The following is a 16867-nucleotide window of genomic DNA, read 5'->3' on the forward strand; positions in this document are numbered from 1 at the left end:
TATTTATACACCTTTTGGTAGTTGACTGACTAGCTGCTGGATCTGGCTGTATGGCTGGATGGCTGAATGGCTGTCTGGCTCGCTGATTTTGGCCAACGCCAATGACCGCCCAAAAAGCAAAAGGAAAGTTACAACAGTGTCAACCAGTGGCTGGCAAAGCCATTTTGATATCATTCCATCCTCTCCAGCAACTGTTCGTCTCTCTCTCTCTCTTTTCCTTTTTTTCTGATTTCGATTTCATTTTCCAAGTGCAACTGCAACGCGAAGTAAAACCTTGAGCTGTCTCTGTGGAAGGCGCTTGTCGGAAGCCGGCCAAGAAATCGCAGAGATCGCGTCTTGTGCGGAACCAAGTGAACACAATTTATTTGACTTGACTCAATTTCATTTGCCGTTGTTGTTGTTATTGTTGCTTGCTTGCTTTCCGTTTGCATAGTTCAAATTGCAGCTGCGGTCCAAGTGGCCCTCCGGTGAGTGCCCCCGTTAATGTTGCTGGGTTCAAGCCACTTGAATGAGTTAATGAATCAACACAACACGACACAACACAACACCGAATGACATATGAATGAATGAATGAATGAATACGCACAGCATACACAAATAGTCGCAAATTATTGCAAATGTGGGTAGTCCACAGCCAAGAGCCATCAAAGTGGGCTTCAGATGAACAACGATGCGTGTGATATGCTTATGTTTATGTGTGTGTTTGTGTGTGGGGTTTTCTTGGTTTGGGGTCGTTCAACGTTTCAGATGAAGACGTTGCACTCTCAAGTGAATCAAAGCACCTAAACGGCGAAGGTTAAAGCTCAAAATTGTACCACAAAAGGTAAACAAACAAATTTAATTGCATTGGAAGTAATTTAAAGTAATGGGATACTTTAAATATACCTTAAGTATAGCGAACGATTGACTGAACCTTGTTATTATTGTATTTAGCTTCGTTTCACAAATTGATCTGTATTTATCAAATTATCTAACAATTTCCATGATCTATATTTATCGAATTATCTAGCAATTTTCATGCACACAGAATATGCAAATTAATCTAATCGAAACTAATATCATATTTAATTATAACTCTCTATTTATGTCTTCCAGCTTTATAATCATTCATTATATGTAATTATATATTCCTTATTTTAAAAATCACAACTTGAGACAAAATACTTATTGCATATATTACATAAAGAACACAGAGAGAAAAAATCCTGATTGAGAACAATCTTGAAATAAGATATTTAGATTGAAACAATCTTAAACCAAGATTTTTATACTAAATTTGCATTTTAAGATTAAGAAAATCTTATTTTAAGAATAAAATCTTAATTCAAGAATCTTTTATTCTATATTGAAAAGTAGATTGCAAATTTTGATTTGAAATTTTTTCGATCTTAAAAAAAAACAATCATGAATCAAGATTTTGATGTTGAAACAATCTTTGATCTAGATTTTTATGCTACATTCGTTCTATCTGTGTAGCTCTACTTTTTAATATAATGAATATATTACTACATATTTCTCTCGCACTTCTACGATTTAGATACTTAATTAAATGTTTGGTTTATGAATGTATATTTAACACCTATTTGTCATATGATCAATTTGTGAATTAAATTTACTCAAACCGTTTTTTCTTTAGATGTGAACCTAAAGGTGACAAACTTGCTTAATTTCTTATTCCAGTTCAAGAATAAAAGTAGAGCACTTACTAATAGCGAATTTGATCTAAAATAGAGCTAGTTTAAACTAGCACTGGGTGTTTGGGACCCGGTTTAGGACACTTCTTGTTCCAAAGTAGTTTAAAAGTAGTGCCATTAGCGAAGAATAATGTCTACGCATGTAGGTTAATGGAGCCAGATGAGAAATAAATACAGCAACAAGCCAAAGTTATTACACTATGTACATAAAAATGCAATATCACGATCAAACTAAGGAGAAAAGCCTATCAACACATTCCAAGGCGAACTTCAAGGTTGAAATAGCTATCGATTTAATATCAGCTTAAAAGCAATGCCACATGAGATGTGATATGTCCATATGAGTGTAATGTGGTATTTACAAGTTGTGGCAATGATGGTGGGTGATTTGTGAGCAGTGAGTAGTGAATAGTGTAAACATTATCGATATCACAATGCCGTGCAGAGATATCTTAATGCAGCGCAATTTGCGGGATATTTGAGCAATAAAGTCAAGAGCTGCCTAGAGTCAATAGCGAGTATAAAAATCAATAATGAGCGGATAAACAATCTTGTAAAACATTCATGATCAGTGTCAAGCAGCCAGAGAGTAGCGTAGAGGAGCTTCCAAAAAAGCTTTTCCCCAACAACAACGAAGAAAAAAAACCAGTCAACGTTTGCCAAAGCACGTAGACAAAGGCAGAAAACGAAGCCGAAGACGAAGACGAAGAGGCCGACGACAAATGCCGAGCAGCGAATGAAAACGAAAGTGCAAGCGCAATGGTCATGGTAAAATAACAGCAAAGAAGAAAAGAAAAAAAAGAAAAAAAAATAGTAAGAAAGCTACAGTCGAGTGTGTGCTTGACCGTAAGATACCCGAAGACAATTGTTGCTGCTTGTAGTCGCAACTTTTACGTTTGTTAAGCGATCGCAATGCAATTTGCGGGAGTCGTGTAGAATTTTAATAGCTTATAACTCACATTACAATAATATGGCAAATCCAAGACTTTGTTTATAAGAGATTCATTAGCATTTAGCTTGTAACATTAGTCACTAGCTTATCATACACGATCGATCAGTGGGAAGCGGGTATTGAAAGTTGTCTTTGGGCTTGGATAGTTGGGAAAGCTTCCAGCCGAAGACGAAGGCGATGGCAATGACGATGATGATGGCGATGACGATGGCGAAGTTGCAGACGAAGCCAAAGTCGCAGTGGAAGCAAAGCTTTTTTTGGGGTTGACTGGCGTCGGTGTTAAACCGATTTGTTCATTGAACAAGACGAGCCCGTGGCGTGCGTATCGTGCAGCAGCAGTCAACGTCAACGTCAGCGTCGTCGAAAGTGCCGAGAGCGTTAATTACATAAAAACAAAATATACAAACAACAGCAATAACAGATTAAAATTGTAAAATTGTATTAAAACGCGATCCACATCGACATCAACATCGACATCAAAGCAAACGCAAACGCAAAAGCAAAGCGAACTTTGTCCCGCCGCAAAACAATTTTTTACATCTGTTGTGTTTTTTTTTTTTTTTTTTTTTTTTTTTTTGTGTGAGCAAGAGAGAGAGAAAAATAAAAGTGAATAGCTAGCATAATGTGTGAAACAAAGGAAAGTGGCAGGCCGTTGCGTTTGTGGTAACTGCAGACGAGCAACAACAGGCAACAGGCAACAGCAGCAGCAGCAACAACAACCGAAACAACAACAGCAGCAACTGCGATTGCAATTGCAACTGCGGCAGCTAACCACGCGACACAGCGGCAACCAGCGGAGGCAAGTTGACAATAAGACAACCGTACTTGTAAGCACAAATACTCTTATAAGCACACTAATACACTAACAAACACACACATACATACAGCAAGAGATCCACGCACTTGCTTCACTTGTCCTAATTTTCACTTTTTGGAAAGCGCGCGCGATCTCGTCTCGTCTCGAGTTATGCAACAGGCAAACACAACGACGACGACGCTGTCGATAGCAATAACCGATAACCGATAACTGATTACCAATTACTGATTAGCGATAGTTAGCCCATTGCAAATGTCGTGCCCTGAGTTCTTATGTAAGTGCGATCCGTTTAACTCGACAACTGAGCTTTGCTGGCCCATTCCTGCTGCACACGTTCGAACACTTTCTAGCTTTCGGCAGCCGCCTCGCACCTTCCTCCAAGCAAATTATTATCAATTTGTGCACGTCCGATGCTATAAATAGCCAATCATGACGCCGCTCTTGGCCACAACACACACATTGTAAAACGATTAAAGCCAGCCACCAACTAGCCAAGCCAAGCCAAGCCAAGACAAGACCCGCAGCCAATTGGCTAAATGGAAAGCAAGCGCCATCCAAACAGAAATTGAAAAAATCACAAAAATAAACAATATTGCCAAATCAATATCCCTCTGCTTAAGCGCCACTTTTTGTCGCAACAAAATCAAGTTCAAGTCGCGATCAACTTCAATTCCAGCAACAAGTCCAAGTCAGCGTATATAGACCAAAGTCAAGGCGGAAAATTTACAGCAAAAAGCGGAAAAATGCAATTGGAGATGTCATGGAAAAACTTGACTATTTATTGCACAGCACTTGCTCGAAAGCAGACAACAAGTAAGATCGAGCTGACAAATAAAACTGAGTCTGAAGTGAATGAAAGAGGAATACTCTAGAATGCATTTTGTACTGAGTAATTTCCCTTTCATAATAAACAGCTCTTCAGAGATATTTTTAAATGCAATTTCGAAGATTTTAAAGTAGTAATCTAAAAATTAATTTTAAAGGGCAAAACTTGGCAAATTTTAATTAAAGATCAATCGACAGCATATAAACATGCTTGACGAATTGAAATCAAAGTTTAATAAATAGCATTAACAATCTTTAAATTAAATTTTAAAGTTTTAAGCTAGACAGACTTCAACCAAAAATCAATTGAAAGATTGAAACAATCTATAGATAAAATTTCAAAATGTAAATCTTTACAGACGTTAAGCAAAGATCATTCTAAAGCAGTAACAATCTTTAAAAGAAATTTCAAAGTGTAAAACTGGACAAATTCTAATCATAGATCAATCGACAGATTAAAACAATCTTTAAATGAAATTTCAAAGTGTAAAACTTGACAAATTGTAATCATAGATCAATAGACAGATTGAAATAGTCTTTAAATGAAATTTCGAAGTGTAAAACTTGAGAGACCGAACGCTTAAGTTATGCAACTTTTGAAGCAGTTGCAAGATATAAGCGTTGCATTTGGCAGTTGCAAATCCAACAAGTTATTAAGAAGATATTTCACAAATGTGCTACAACTTTTCCGTACACTAATTTCGATGGCATTGCCAAAGCAAAGCTGCTGCTACTGCTGCAATAGGAAAAGGAAAAGCAAATGCTTTGCAATAGATTTTAGACATGCAATCGCCATTAGACTGAGCAATGCAATGCCTTTAAGTTATTTGGCCAATGCAGCAGCAGCTGTAGCTGCAGCTATTCCAAAACAAACTCAAATAACAAAACGCAAGTGTCCCTGACTGAATTGTTGGCAAACACATCAAAGATGTCTAGGGGAAATCTTTTGCAGTTGAGGGTTTCTTCATTGTTTTTTTTTTTGGGTCCGGAAATGCGAATGAAACATGACACTTGGTGGTAACTTGGCCAACTATTTGCTTAGCTTAGGATGGCTGGCTGACTAATTAGCCGCGCGTTTTGATTCAGTCAGCAGCGCCATGCGAGCGTGACTAAGGCGAGAAAGTGTCAAGACCTGCTGCAGTTAGTTGACTTGGGCTTTTTATGACCCACAACGCGCACACAGCACAGCACAGCAAGCAAACAAACAAACAAACAAAAGCAAACCAAAACCTAAAACGAAAAAACGTGCGGTCAATAAAAATAGAGAAGAGAAGAGCCCAGGCAAATGTCATCAATTATAAGCCGTAAAGTAAGCCCAGTCATAATTAAAAGCTGTCAAATCATAATTGACACACAAGACGAGCCAAAGACAGACAGACAGACAGACAGACAGACAGACGAAACAACTGTACCATGAAATTGTGCGACTGAGGAGGCTGAGCTGAGTTTCTAACAATGTGTCAATTGCATAATAACGCACGAACAATCGACAGCAGTAACAACAACGACATCAGCTCATCAGGGAACTGGAGCTGTAGGGTTAGCTGCCTTTGCCTTTGCCTTTGCGGAGTGCCGAATGCCGGATGATGTAAAGCGAAGAGCCGCTAACAATAATTCAATGAATGAGAAAAGCCAAAAAAACGAGATTGCGTCATTCGTTGCCTATGTGTGTGTGTGTGTGTTGAGGGCCGGTGTTGCCCCAAATCTTAACGAACGGGATCTGTCCCAAGGGCGTTGCATAAATTAGCGCGTATTGCAGCCACAAGCGAACAACATCAGCCAGCAACCAGCAACCATCAACGATTCACGATCAACGATCAACACCAAATGTTTCGTCTGCTTTTATTAACGGTTTTATTTCTTTCCCTTGTCTTTTGGGATTTTTGGTTGTTTTGTTGTTTCGCATTTAGCTCAGTTACAAGCCAACCGCGAAGACGTTGCAACGCGCCACTGCCAAAAAAAAAAAAAAAGCCAAAAAACAACAGCAGCCAAAAATAAAAATACTATTCGTATAAATTGCCAAAAAAAAAAGATAAACAAGTCGGCAATTGTACCGTTACTTTTTTTTGCACATGTAAGCAAAATGAACTCGGAACATTTCATGTGACATAGTGCAAAAAAAAAAAAAAAAACAAAACAAAAACACACAGAAAATCAACATAAAACTACCATAACTTTCGATGGCCAAAGGAGAGTAGGAAGCTTCACGAACGAAAACGAAAACGAAAAACTCGCTCCTTCGTTGGCTGGTTGGTTGAGGGGATTGCTTTCACTGCTATCGTTTAAATCGACCACGACAACACGTTGATAGTGTGGAGTGGAAAAACCACAGACAAGCAATTAAAGCTGCCACTGCCGAGCAGGCAGGAGCAGGGACTGAGACTGAGAGGGAGACAAACGCAATAACGAAATTGCATTTTACAATGAAATATACAAAACTGAAACAGAAATTGACGAGGATTGCGCACAAAGTTGCTTTTCCGCCTGAGACGACGACGGCATTGAACTTGAAAAACTTGAACTGAACACTCGCATAGAAATAGCTCGAAAGCAAGAGTGGGAGGAAGCATCAGCATCAGCATTGAGTGTGTGTGAGAGAGAGAGAAAGAAGGGGACAGGCATGTGTATGTATAATGAGATGCTGTTTTGACATCATTTAAATGATTATTTTGATTTTTATTTCATTTTCAATCACCGATTTGATAACATTTGCTGTTGTTGCTACTGCTGCTGCTTCTTCTTCTTCGCTTGCGAAAAATGTAAACAAGTTCGTTGCCTAAGTCTTTTGTTTGCCGTTGAGAAGCGACCGCATGAAACGTGCGCGCGCGAGCGTATGTGTGTGTGTGTGCCCGTGTGTGTGTGTGTGTGTGTGCCATCAATTGACCAACGCAATATTGGCCAACGTCAGCGCTTCCGCGCTTTAGGGTCGACTTGCGTCCGTTACTTAAGTACACCGAAACTAGTTCGAAATTTCATTTCATGGAAATGCAAATGCAAATGGAAATGGAAATGTGATAAACGCGCTTGCTACACACATCTCAGCCAAAAATGGTTATGGCCCCTTTTGCAAAATGTGTAAAGCACAAAAGGCGATATATAAATGCGAGCAGCTGCGTTGCTCAGTTTAGTCCACAATACTGACAAGTGCTCGCTTAAATGCAAACACATTTGGTGCCTCAAAAATGTTTGAATAATGTGAGTGAAAATTCAAGAGAATCAGAGAATAAAGCAAGCTTTAAGCAAGTGCATGGACAACTTGAAGAAATACTAGAAAGAGTAATGAAACTTGACTCTTACTTTAATCAACTCAACTTCAACTTAAAAGAATCATAGAGTGAAGAAAAGATGAATGCAACTTGACTCTTACTTTAATCAACTCAAGTTCAACTTGAAAGAATCATAGAGTGAATCAGTTGAATAATCAAGAATATAAAAAAAATAATAATGTATTAAAGCTTAAGCTTCAAGCAAGTGCATGGATAATATTACAAGAAAAGAGGAATGCAACTTGACTCTTACTTTAAACAAATTTCTGCTTATAGTACTTGTTCAGTCAACAGAACTCTCTTTTATTTAATTAGTTGTGTTATCGAATACGCCAAAGTGTAAATTTAATACTACTTATCGTAAAACAACAACAAACTATCATATAGGTACAAAAACCTTTGTTGTGTTTTATTCATTCTTTGGAATATGAATACCACAAACTGTTTTATAATACTAAATGGAATATAATAGATATACTAGATACAAATATAAATACCACATATTCTGGATACAAATATGAATACCACAAAGGGTTTTATAATACTAGATATTCTGGATACAAATATGAATACCACAAACTGTTGTATAATACTCAATGGAATATACTAGATATACTAGACACTCTACTAGATATACTATATAGAAAAGTGAACACCACAAACTGGGCTAAATGGAATATACTAGATATACTAGATACAAATATGAATACCACAAGCTGTTTTATAATACTAAATGGAATATACTAGATATACTAGACACTCTACTAGATATACTATATAGAAAAGTGAACACCACAAACTGTTTTGTAATACTATATATACTAAATATACAATATATGGAATTAAGACTACATTCACCTAATTGATCTAATAATTGTCTATGCTTATTTATGTTTGCAGTTCTGTCCATATTGCCATTAAAATATGGGCCAAGAGATATCCCAACAGCAGCAGCAACACCACAACCAGAACCACAACCAGAACCACAGCCACAGCCACAACCACAACCACAGCCATAACCAGAACCACAATCACAATCACAATCATAACCTCAATCAGAACGTGAAGCGTGCACAGCAGGCACATCGCAAGAGCTACAAGGATCCCATCTATACGCCAGCCAGCAATCTATCGAGCAGCTCCAGCTCGAACAGCACCGACGACTACGACGCCAACTATCGATTGCGTCACAAATACAATCTAACCAAACAGACATACGAACGGACCAAAGTGCTGGGCATTGGCAGCACTCAATCGGACAGTGATTCGCACTACGCCAAGTTAAATCACAACAACAACAGCAGCAAGTACTTGCAACGCAGCTCGTCGCAGAGTTCGGACAGTGGCATCTACAATTCGTCGTGTCATTGCTCCTCGTTGTCATCGCTGTCGGCGGTCAGCAGCAGTTCGGCAAGCTCGAGCAGCGGTTGTCCCAGTTCTCTGGTGTCGAGTAAATCGAGTCGTTCGTTGGACAAACAGAAACACTATTTGAGCCACCATCTGTATATCAAATCCTATCTGGATATCTTGGAGGAGGACGAACGGGCGCGCGCACACTTCAAGTCAGCGCGTCCGGGCGGCATACGCAATTATACGCCGAAAATCCTCGGCGGTGATTCGGCGAGTTCAACACTCTCAGCCAGTGCACCTGCATCGAGTTTCGGTTATCCGTCACATCAGACATCAGCTTCTAAGCAGCGAAGCAGCGTTAATTCGACGACAGCTGTGGTTACGGGCAGAAATTGTAAGGACGATCCTTGGATTTGACAATTACTGAAACATGGTGTTTGCATCAATGACGTCTTTGCTTGGTATGATACCACTGCTGGCGATCGGCATGAACTACTATCGCTATCAGTACGCCGATCCCGAGAACAAAGTGCTCGAACCACAATACGTAAGTGCATTACATGAGGTGGAAACTAGCGGATGAAGTTAGCGGAAAAGTTCGGAAAAAATAAGTTATCTGAAGTTAGGCAGTAGCAAAATCCCTGAAATGGAAAGCAAATTTTGATTCCAAAAAATATAAATAGCATAAATTTCACTAGTATATCATTGTTATGTGAAAATGCGAGGAAGCTAGCGACAAAGAAGAAAGAGAAGTAAGTTGAATTTAGGAAACAGCAAAATCCCTGCATTGGAAAATACATTTTCAGGAGTTTTCAAGGACCCCACAAAAAATAAATAGCATAGGTTTAACTATTACTCTACTACTCTCTACTACGAAATATCTTCTTAGAATCATAGCTACCTTAAATGCATTAAGTAATGGAAAGCGATGATGAAGTAGACGATAAAGAAGAAAAATAAGTTAGCTGAAGTTCGGTAACAGACAAATTCATGGATTCGAAAGGAAAAATTGAGAACTACTAAAATGTCTCCCTCGTATCGAAGCTATTTTATATTTCTGCATTAAATGATGGGATACGATGAAGAAGTTAGCGGCAAACACCGCAGGGGAAATTTTCTGAAGTTAGGCAACATAAAAACCCTTGAATTGCAAATTCAAAATTTGAGTTTTAGTAAAGCTCTACAAAAATAGAAATATCATTAATTTAACTAACTGAAATGTCTCTAAACATATGTGAGAAGCTGCCTCCTAGGTGCAAAAGGCAGGATAATAGATGAAAGCATCCTCATATCCCCAAAAGTGACTAGAGAAAGCTTTGGATTCGCATTCTATTCAAACAATGTATACACGCTAGTTTCCTCTTCTATCCTCTTGAAACTTCTCATTTGAAAAAAGCCCTTCATTCACTCTCTTTCTCATGCTTGCAGGTGAAGCGCCAGTATGACTTTATTGTGGTCGGAGGCGGCTCTGCGGGCGCTGTGATTGCCAATCGCTTGAGCGAGGTGCGCAACTGGTCGGTGCTGCTGCTCGAGGCAGGCGGCGATGAGACCGAGATCTCGGATGTGCCAGCACTCGCCGGATACATACAGCTGACCGATTTGGATTGGAAATACCAGACGATACCGGCGCCGGGCAAATACTGTCAGGCCATGAAGGGCGATCGCTGCAACTGGCCGCGTGGCAAAGTGCTCGGTGGCAGCTCGGTGTTGAATGCAATGGTTTATGTGCGAGGCTCGAAGAACGATTACAACAAGTGGGCGGAACTCGGCAATCCCGGCTGGGACTACCCGAACATGCTCAAGTACTTCCTCAAATCGGAAGATGTGCGCAATCCGTATTTGGCCTCAACCAACTACCATGAGACAGGCGGCTATTTAACGGTGCAGGAGTCACCATGGCGCACTCCACTCTCGATTGCCTTTCTGCAGGCGGGCATGGAGATGGGTTACGAGAATCGCGACATTAATGGTGCCAAACAGACGGGATTTATGCTCACCCAGAGCACCATTCGACGTGGCTCCCGGTGCAGCACCGGCAAGGCCTTCATACGTCCCGTCCGACTGCGCAAGAATCTCGATGTGCTGCTGCACGCAGAGGCCACGCGTGTGCTCATCGATCCCAAGACGAAGCGAGCGATGGGCGTGGAGTACATCAAGAATGGACGGACGCAGGTGGTTCAGGCACGCAACGAGGTCGTACTCAGTGCGGGGGCACTCAATTCACCCAAACTGCTGATGCTGAGCGGCATTGGACTGGCGGATCACCTTGGCGAGCACAACATTCCCGTGATTTCGGATCTGCCCGTGGGCAATAATATGCAGGATCACGTGGGCTTGGGTGGCCTAACCTTTGTGATCGATGCCCCGCTCACCGTGACGCGTTCACGCTTCCAAACAATACCCGTGGCCATGGAGTACATAATGCGTGAGCGCGGTCCGATGTCATTCTCGGGCGTCGAAGGTGTCGCTTTTGTGAATACGAAGTATCAGGATCCCGCCGAGGACTGGCCCGACATTCAGTTCCATTTTCTGCCCAGCTCGATTGCCTCGGATGCCGGCGAGCAGATACGCAAAATACTCAACTTGCGCGACGGTTTCTACAACACGGTTTATAAGCCGCTGCAGCAGAGCGAAACATGGTCGATACTGCCGCTGCTGTTGCGACCCAAGAGCACTGGTTTTGTGCGACTCAATTCGAGGAATCCCACACAGCCGCCCAAAATCATACCCAACTATTTTGCCCACCAGATCGATGTCGATGTCCTCGTCGAGGGCATCAAGATGGCGATCAACGTCTCAAATTCGCAGGCATTCCAGCGCTTTGGCTCGCGACTACACAACATTCCATTACCGGGCTGTCGGCACCATCAATTCGAGTCGGACGAGTATTGGGCCTGCTGCATCAAACAGTTCACGTTCACCATTTACCATCCCTCCGGCACCTGTCGCATGGGTCCCGCCTCGGATCCCATGGCAGTTGTCGATCCGCGACTGCGCGTCTATGGCGTCACAGGGCTGCGAGTGGCCGATGCCAGCATTATGCCCACCATTGTCAATGGCAATCCGAATGCGGGAGTCATTGCCATTGGGGAGAAGGCTTCGGATTTGATTAAGGAGGATTGGGGCATGCGACGTGCACCTCCGCCTGCTGCAGCTGGTTAACATTATTCTGTCTGTCTGTTCTTCTGTCTGCCCGTCATTCATTTCATCAACTAGTCAAATGTGTGTATGTAATTATTATTATCGCTGGCTTTTTTTTTGTGTATTTTTTGTCTGATGTTATTGTGGCTGCAGCAGAAACATATTTGTGTAGTTGTTAGGGTACTATATACATATATATATATATCTATACATGTATGACTTTATATTGTTTTGTTAAATATTTATACAAATATTGCTATTTATTGATATTATTACTAAATTACGTATTGTATGTATTGCTATTCGTTTAGAGTTGCTAATGAAATAAAAGCATTAACTGTAGCTTAAATCACAACCAAAACACTTGCGACTGCTTTTTAATTTTCAAACACCGCCTGGGGGTATGCAACACTTTTTTGTACACACACAAAATACGAAAGCAAATGCACTTAGCGAGTGCACAAACCCATCGAGGCGAAGCAAACTTGTCGTGCTGTGCTGTGACGTCACAATATATAACGTATACGTGAGCAATTTAAAGCGTTGCTTCGCTTCCGCTGTGTTGTTATTCGAAGCGAAATTAAAAGCCTGGCCAAATGTCAAACAATCAAATTTGACGAGCAATCAAACGAAATCATAATGCAATTTTTCGTAACATTCGTGTGGGCGTGGCGGCAAACGGGAGGCATTTCCTGATTGTGTGGCACAATCGCGCGATAACAGTTGCTCTATGTGGTTTGCTTTGGTTTGCCGTTGCTTTCTATGACGATGTCGATGTTGATGTCGATGTTGTTCAACTGTGCCAAGGTTAAGCATTATAGTAGTTATAGTTGCGCATTCGCGACATTTTTGGCAGTGTGCACGTTTTATTTCGTAGGTGTCAGGCAAAGGCACAACGGTTAGTTCGACTCCCGTTTAGCGAGCGTCAGCTAATGGCATCGATCAATAATGACAACAAGCAGTTGACCAATTTTGAATTGCAAGTCGCATCGAGCCCAATTTCCCAATTAACGGGCACAACTCACAATCTGCAATTCGCGCACTTGCGTGCACCCATAAAATAAACTGTAAACTGTTGAGCTTTGGTCATAATAAACCACCCAAGGCGTGTCTTATATAAGACCCTTTAGCCAGACACCCGAAAAAACGACCAAAATGAAGTGAAGAAAATACCTTAAGTAAATATTTGATTTGATTTAAACGAAATGCCCAGTCATAGCCAATACGCCTCTGACTTCGACTTCGACTTCGACTCTAGCTTTGGCTTAGCTTAGCGAAACGATGACTACGGCGTACGTGAGTCCAATGAAATGGAAAGTGTTATGCGAAAGAAGCGAAAAAAAAAAACAAAACAGCAGCAGCAGCAGCAGCAACTAGCAAATAGCCAAAGAGTAAACATAACAAACTAACCAATGAAGATGCGACCGATGAGGCTGAAGATAACAACGACAACAACGATGATGATGATGATGAAAATGAAGACGGGGCAATGGCAATGATGATGACATAGTCGGCGAATTGTGTGCGCAAAGTGTCTGTGGTCAGTGCGACCACGAATTTGGGTCATTAAACGACTGAGAGGCTGCGCGAGAGTCAAACAAAGCAGAGACTGGCAGAGAGACTGAGAGCTGGGAACGAAATAGCAATTGACACATTTCGCTGTTGGTTACACGATGTTTGGTTTGTTTTCAGCTCGAAGATGGCCCGTTTGACTGTCGGTTAATGTCTGCTATGTACGTACGTGTGTTGCAAGTTGAGTTGGGCGTGGGTTTTTTTTTTCTTTGGTTTTTTTTCTTTATTTCACAGTCTTTATGTTATCTGTCTTCTTTCGCGCTTTCTTGCCCGCGCGCGTTTGCTCGCTGTGAGGATCAACATTGAGCGAAATGTTACAGCACACGATGTGGTAAGCTGTGTTGCAAGTTCGCGAAATGTTTTACTTCGAAAATAACCCTCAACAGAGTAAAGTACACATAACAAATGTGATTGCAAATGTTCTATATTCAATGCGAGCTAAGAAATTGGGCTTCACATCAGGTTGCGGAAGTTTAAAGACTACATAAGGTAGGTAAGAAGGTTAGATAATCTTAGGGGTATTTAGTAAGTCTCAAATTAAAATACTGTTTTACTCTTTTTAATCAATAACACTAGGAAAGCATTCCATATAGTGAATGCCCGACTTTCATCAACCAAGCCCTCAGTCTCAGTTTGGGGCAAAATTGAAAAACAAATCTATATACAATTCCTGTCCATGACTATCCCATAAATGCCGCAACAGTCGAACAGTCGACTCAACTACATGTGTCGACGTGATGTCGTACACATTTGACAATCCAAGCGACTCAACGATTGCTGCAGCCAGCGGGTAAGAAATCGAATCCGTAGCCGAAGCCAAAGCCGAAGCCGAAGCTAAAGCCAAATCCAAAGCGAAGCCGGCAAAAACGGCTGTCTTCAGCTATGGCACGAAATTGAATAATGTCTGCTTAATTTCGGTCAATTATGCCGCCCGAATCGAGCCGAAGTCAGGCAAAGGCGTGACCGTGAGGAGAGAGCGTGAGGCGTGAGGAGAGAGCACAGACCGAAGAGACCGAAGAGAGCGGACACAAGACATGTAATTTTTGAAGAGGGGGAGCGCATGTCTGAGGAATCTGGGAAGCAGTTGCGCGCCATTGTCAAAAAACCAAAACCAAAAAAAAAAAACAAAAACAAAAATACATATTTTGAGCAGTTCGATGGAAATGCTTATGTCATGTTTCGAAGTGGGAGCAGGAGACGATGATGGAGGAAGAGGAGGAGAAGAAGGAGAAGCAAGGTGTCAGGTGGGCCACTTGATTGGGCGCACGTAGGCCGAGGCTCAGACTGTCAGTCATGGCAACATCGCAACTCTCTTGGTCTTACCTGCCCTTAGTCGAGAGCTAACTGTTTAACTGGTCATTAATTGGATGCGGTTGCAAGTGGAGCCAAACTGCAGCAGCAACCAGCTATGAACTTCACTTCGTTTTCGCTTCCTGACGCCGCGCGGCTCAGAAAGCGAAAGTTTCAGTTTTGCAATACCCTTTTGCTTGAGCGCAGCGAGTACTTCAAGTTCTATATGAGATGTGTTGCATGGGATAACTAAGAAGAGCGATCATTGATCGTTGATCATTTTCTAATTTTGAGATCTGACATCCAAAAGTATGATATTTAGGTAGGAGAGCTATCAGTAATAGATGCTCAATGTAATGCATATCAATAATAGTTAAAATAATTTATAGATCTCAGAGAATTATGAAATTTAGTGAGGAAAGAGGTCATTGACATTTGATCAATGTAAAGCAGATCAGTACCACACAATGTAATATCTAGATCTAAAAGTAACTGACATGAAATTTAACGAAGAGAGCGATCATTGATCGATGATCAATGTTATGCATGTAATATATACATCAAAGAGAAGTATGACATTTAACGAGGAAAGATATCATTGATCAATGTAATAATGCATAGCATTATACAAAGTAGAAAAATTTCACGAATAGAGCGATCATTGATCGCTAATAAATTTACTGCAGATCAATAACAAAGAAAGTAATATTTAGATCTGGGGTAATTATTACATTTAGTGAGCAGAGCGATCACTGATCGTGGATGTAATGTAATGCAGATCACCATCATATAAAGAAATACATATATAGATTTATGATCTGGCATCTAGAAGTATGAAATTTTGCATCAATAGATATCATTGATCGTTCGTTAATGTATAGCAATTCTAGCAGTATAAAATATAGCAACCATCTCTAACATAAGCTATGTTTATTCTGAAGTGTTACTAATTACAGTAAATAATTTACAATTCTTGTCAACTATCCTCTAATACATTCGCTGATAGAGCATTTAGTCGTCATTATGTTGCTTTTGTTGCTATTCCTTCTTGGGTTTTTTCTTTGTATTTTCCTTTGTTGTTGAGGACAGGCGCATTTCATTTTTGCTCCATCCACGAACATGAATTTTGCCATTTTAGTGCTGGGAACGGACTCGCCCTCCCACTTGACAGCCCTCTCAATCCATCTCTCTCTTTCTCTCTCTCTCTCTAGCTCTCTGCTTCTGTTTCCCTTTTTCCTTTCGCCAACTTGGCGCTAATTGCACATTAACACCCAACGAGAGCAACAACAACAACAAGGAGAAGAAATAGTCAAAGATTTCAACAGCGCAACTAAATCTTTGGATGTTGCGCTTTTTTTCGCATTTTGCTCATGATTACATAAATTATAGCAACAAGTTGACAAAGCAGCAACACTGTAGCTGAAGCATTGCTGCAATTGCCTGCCAACAAGTTGCCACCAAGTTGCCAGCAACTTGCCATGTCGCCGGTTGTTGCTGTTGTTGCTGTTGTTGGCGTTGGCAGCTCTCATCCAGTTGCAGTTGCACGCAAAAAACGAAGAAAATAAATGAAAGAAAATTATTCAAATTTTAACTCTAGCAAATGTTAATCATTTAATAACTTTATTTCTCATTATACCCTGTAATAAAACGCACGAGTCGTTGGGTATACCCAACTGTCGAATACATTATGTAACTTAGTTTTGGATTCAAATTTATTTTTCAGTTCATCCTTCAATTATAGCAATTTATAGCAATATTATACACATTGCTTTAAGATTTACAGGGTATCAAGTGGTCAACCTGCGCATTCACTTTAATTCTTACTTGCTTTTTACGCACACTTTTCAGCTGGGAGAGTTGAAATGGGAATGCGTATGTAATTTGCGGAATGCGGTCATGCAACAACAACAACAGCAACAACTACGACAATTCAGCAGCAGCAGCCACTTTGCTTACCACA

At 40.7% G+C, this 16867-nt stretch overlaps 3 protein-coding genes across 5 annotated transcripts in view; 2 read left to right on the forward strand and 1 right to left on the reverse strand.

The window, feature by feature from the left end:
* LOC117578054 (flotillin-2) overlaps positions 1-16867 on the reverse strand; it is a 128620-nt gene that overhangs the window by 74457 nt on the left and 37296 nt on the right. The gene's annotated exons all lie outside the window — the stretch shown is intronic.
* On the forward strand, positions 3370-9321 carry LOC127565813 (myb-like protein A). The gene is made up of 2 exons (XM_052006414.1): positions 3370-3445; positions 8455-9321. Exon 2 carries the CDS (start codon positions 8479-8481, stop codon positions 9319-9321), a length of 843 nt encoding a protein of 280 aa, XP_051862374.1. The 5' UTR covers positions 3370-3445; positions 8455-8478.
* Positions 9303-12238, forward strand: LOC117578047 (glucose dehydrogenase [FAD, quinone]). The gene is made up of 2 exons (XM_034263170.2): positions 9303-9451; positions 10333-12238. The coding sequence occupies exons 1-2, from the start codon at positions 9335-9337 to the stop codon at positions 12064-12066; spliced, it is 1851 nt and encodes a 616-aa protein (XP_034119061.1). The 5' UTR covers positions 9303-9334; the 3' UTR covers positions 12067-12238.

This window comes from Drosophila albomicans, chromosome X (genome assembly GCF_009650485.2).
Source record: "Drosophila albomicans strain 15112-1751.03 chromosome X, ASM965048v2, whole genome shotgun sequence".
Taxonomy (NCBI): Eukaryota; Metazoa; Arthropoda; class Insecta; order Diptera; family Drosophilidae; genus Drosophila; species Drosophila albomicans.

Coding starts and splice junctions, on each gene's coding strand:
- LOC117578047 (XM_034263170.2), top strand. CDS start 9,335: ATGGTGTTTGCATCAATGACGTCTTTGCTTGGTATGATACCACTGCTG. Junction 9,452..10,332: donor AAGTGCTCGAACCACAATAC/GTAAGTGCATTA, acceptor TCATGCTTGCAG/GTGAAGCGCCAGTATGACTT.
- LOC127565813 (XM_052006414.1), top strand. CDS start 8,479: ATGGGCCAAGAGATATCCCAACAGCAGCAGCAACACCACAACCAGAAC.